Raw genomic sequence first — 4226 nt, 5'->3', positions numbered from 1 at the left:
CAATAATAATAATAATAATAAATAGGGTTTACAACAATAAATGAGAATGGATAGACATGATTTATGGAATAAACAGGTTTATGAGCTTTCAGATATGATCATTAAATCTGCAGATGGAGTATTTCTGCTGACTTTTTCAGGTCTATCTACTTGTTGTTAAATGGGTTTCTTTATGCTCGAAACAAATAATTCAAATCAAAACCAGTTAATGGATTAAATGATTGTATTTGTAGGTGAATGAATATAAAACATGATGTCGATGAAACAAAGAAAGGCCGACTGAATGAAATGTAATAAAACTAGTCAAACTGATTCCGGCAACATGTAGACCCTCCAGTCTGCAGTTCGGTTCTGTGGTTTTAATTCAGAGTCCGGGTTTCTTCAGGTTTTTCTAAGAAAAGCAAACGTCACTCCGGGCCTTTCAGAACATTATTGCGGTTTTTATTGTTGTTGTTTAGCTTGTTTGAGCTCGATGCTAGCCGCTACATGCTAACCGCGGTAACGCGTCTTCCAGCCGGTAAAATGTAAAAACACAAGAACCCACATCTACAGCGCAATATCTACTGACTGATCTGACGTCAGAAGAACCTCAGAGGTTCGGTACGTACCAGACAGTTCGGTTCCTCCCTGATGATAAGAACAAGAACAAAACAAAAACAACGTAATAATGATAAGGTTTCACAGAACCTGGAGAGGCACAGATCCAGCGGCGGGATTTATTCAGCAGACTGTTTCCTCCTTCTCTTCTTCTATTTTCAGCTGTCGAAGCACCGAAGCTACATCTCTGCCTCCTGATAAACCATTATAAACTACACTGGTACCATAGACTTTGAAGCGACTGGTACCGATTCTCCTGCACTTTATGGTTTACCTGTCTGACAGGAAGTAGACCAGAATGCACCGCGGTCAGGCTCCGCCTAGCGGTGGGATGACGGAACTGCAGTTAGTTTGACCATTAGATATGCAGTTTAACCAAATAAATTACATACAGTGTACAGAAAAAAAAAAAAAAAAAAAAAAAAAAAGGATTACCTGGAGTGAGATTTGGCATTAATGTATCTTACTGGAGATGACACAATAAGCAATTCATTTAAAAAAATAATAAAAATATAGATAAAAATTAAAAAAGCGCTTTTATTTTATTTATACACATGGTTTTAACACCGAAACATAAAAAAGTATTTTGTCGCCCACAGTTTCAATTTTGAAAAGAAGTCACCATAATTGGTGTAATGATATGCAGGTCATATTTTCCCACTGAAAAGGTTCTTTATAAGACAGTATACATTATATTGTGGAAGTGTCTGATATAAGTTAGACGTTAGCTGTAACATGCTCAGAGGTAGGAAATAAATTACACGTACTCTTCATAAGCTGCTGGACCTGGCGGTGTGTCCTTCATTCTGAGACTTTAAATAAATTTGAAGCCAAGTTCTTGAAGACGTCTGTATATCTGCAAAATGAGGAAAACGCTGTGTAACTTACAATCTGCACAAGTTGACATGTATGCTTTAGATACCCTGCAGACACCTTCCAGCGCCCAGATCTCTGACAGAGGCCCCAAGCTTGATATGAAGTGGATCCGCCTATGTCAGGGTTATTCAACAGGCAGCCCGCGGGCCACATCGGGCTCGCAGGAGACTTTCATCCAACCCCAATCAATTGCAATTTTCAAATGAACTTGCTGGCCCTTCAGATGCTGGTTTGAGTAACTGTGCCTCCTCAATTTAGTTGAATAACCCTGGCTTATGTAGACTAATCCAGTACCTGCTGGTGGGAATTAGACCCTGGTGAAGTTGAGACCGGGATAAAAAGGATCAACCAACAAATTCAGCTGATTAGAATTTTCACCATCGAGAGTTCCAGTAAGACTTTGAAAGCTGCAAGCAAATCTTCTGCATTAGCTTGTTCCAAAACAGTTGTGATTGTTGATTCGGCACCAACCCTACTTGGCCTTGAAGGTTGGGTATATCAAACTCTCCATTGATGCTTTGTCGACTGACGCTCAGCCCACCTCCCGTGCGTGAACTGGAATCATTGCTGAAGGTTGCACAAACAATAACATCACTGTTCATGGATGGGCGGAGCTGTTTGGAGACTGGTTACAAATTTATTTTCAGCTGCTCACACATGCATTCAAACATTTCTGCCTTTGTTCTAAGCTACCAGTGTTATCCACCCCCCATCCTCCACGTTGACTGAAACTTTGCTCTGCAGAGGTTTTTTTTTTTGTAAATACCATAGTGTCACTTTTCATGATATGTTTTGATGTTTTTCCTCATCCATCCTTATGTGGTATTTTGTTTTTCTTTTAAGGGTAGCGCCTCGTCATGTTTTCATGATGATGATCCTTGCCCTGTTCAGGGGTCTATGGCTGTAAGACGTGGGAACCTGTTGTTCTATGTTCTGTCTTGTGAACAGGTGTTCGGAGCTGTAATTTCTCCTTGGGATCAATAAAGTATCATTTATTCATACATAACAGCAAGCTGCAAACAGGTTTGTTTAAGGATGGGCTAAAAAAACTGAGGGACCAATCAGCTGTTTCAGGACCACATTTTAAACAGATTCTGAAAAAACAAGAACACATCCACGTTCACTTTATTCTTCATTACTCTGAACCGTTGCTTTTGTTATCACCTGCTGCAGAATGTTTCTGTTTGTCTTAGCAAAATATATCCTGAAGTAGTGGGTGGGTTTTAATGAAACTCTTACAGTAACCATTGTCTGATCCAATCAAGATGGCTGCCACAAGCAACGGACCTCAGAAAGCACTCAACTGGCTACAATTCAGCTTTTCAAACTAAAGTTTAGCATTGTTTTAGATGAGCATCGCTCACAAATCTAAGTGGTAACTCGTGCAAGATCTTTGCCTGTTAGCAAAAGATTTTACTAAGCAGTGGGCAAATTAAAAACTCTCTCAAAGTAATTGTTTTTTAAAGTTACCATACCCCAGTAGCTTCAGCAAACACTAAAATGAAGAGAAATATCAGCATAATGTTCAGCTCAGATCAGATTTCATTGGTGAGGTTAGTTAAAGACGAACAGAAAACAAAAAGTGGAGGAAAGAAAAGGAATCCGATGAATCAAACAGGAAAAAGCTCTCTTTGTGTTGAAGTGATGAAAGTAAACGTAGCGTCAGTCTTTATTTCAGCAGCTTTGCCGTTGCCATAGAGGTCATGGTGGTCATGGTGATGGTGGGAACAGTAATATCTTTGAATATGGACTGCGTGACGTTGGCGGAGGAGACTTTGTTCTCGCTGAGGGTCCCGATGATCATCTGGCGCATGTCTCTGCTGGCGTCTCCGCGCACCGACAGCAGCGCCTGGATGTGCTCCTCCCTGCAGAGAGAGGACAAAAAACAACTAACAGGAGCCAACAAACAACAAAATACCTTCAATACTTCATTATGAAGAGGTTTTCTGTAATAAAACTGAAAATAATCTGTTATAGATAACTCCATTTGAAGACACAGTTTAATTCTGAAAGGACCTACCTTATAAAATTAACTTCACTATTTAATTGAGATCATTTCTACTCAGAAAGCAGTGCAGCATCCTCCACACTGCTCTGATGAACTCAATGTAAACAGGAAGTAGAGCGGTGTGTTCTCACCTGATGTCAGGATACTTTGAAACCAAAGTGGAGACCTCCAGGAACAACAGGGTGGGATCAGTCAGCTTGAACACTTCAGCGATGGCGGCGATGGCTCCACAAAGTCTGTCCGTTTCTTCGCCCTGAATGGAAGAGTCATTTTATCAAACTGGAACAGCATTCTGTACGAGACAGAAGTCAGGTCCAAGGTTTCAGGTCTCACACCTTTAAAAAGGGATCCATGATTAGTTGTAACATTAGATTTTATTTGATAAACATTTATTTTAACTGTAAAATAAAGACTGTAAAAATAGTGTAGGTTTAAGCAAGCTAAACGGAGGTCCTTCATCCATATTTTCAGTTACAGGCTGAGTCATTTCTTCCTTCTCCTCTCTGGTTTCATTTAAGAGTCGATCATCAGATATTGTCCAAGATTAACCTTCAGGGTGGATATAGCTCGCTAGCAGCCTCGCACCGAGGACCTATCCACGTCATCATTTACCCAGAAAGCTTTGTGTGTAAATAAAATGGCCGCGTCCGTGTAATATATTTTTAAACATTTTGTTTAAACTTTTTAGTTTTAAACTTTTAGTTTAAAAATTATAAAAACTGAACATCCTACAATATTTTTACTG

General features: G+C 39.7%; 2 protein-coding genes across 2 annotated transcripts in view; both read right to left on the bottom strand.

Moving 5' to 3' along the window:
• The window catches only part of LOC106525966 (dnaJ homolog subfamily B member 6), a 9636-nt gene extending 8737 nt beyond the window's left edge, over positions 1-899 (bottom strand). Inside the window, exon 1 of the mRNA XM_014020369.1 lies at positions 688-899. The gene's annotated coding sequence lies outside the window, so the exon portion shown is untranslated. The remainder of the gene's footprint in view (positions 1-687) is intronic.
• Positions 900-2090: 1191 nt separating this feature from the next.
• Positions 2091-4226, bottom strand: part of exoc3 (exocyst complex component 3) — a gene marked incomplete at its 5' end in the record, with an annotated part of 30859 nt that continues 28723 nt past the window's right edge. Inside the window, 2 exon segments of the mRNA XM_014020368.1 lie at positions 2091-3338; positions 3613-3734. Of these exon segments, the coding sequence (XP_013875822.1) occupies positions 3143-3338; positions 3613-3734 (318 nt within the window). The 3' untranslated portion in view covers positions 2091-3142.

The sequence above is a fragment of the Austrofundulus limnaeus genome, unplaced genomic scaffold, assembly GCF_001266775.1.
Source record: "Austrofundulus limnaeus strain Quisiro unplaced genomic scaffold, Austrofundulus_limnaeus-1.0 Scaffold250, whole genome shotgun sequence".
Classification (NCBI taxonomy): domain Eukaryota; kingdom Metazoa; phylum Chordata; class Actinopteri; order Cyprinodontiformes; family Rivulidae; genus Austrofundulus; species Austrofundulus limnaeus.
Note: the sequence above shows the minus strand (reverse complement) of the source record. Positions and strands in the feature narration are given on the sequence as shown.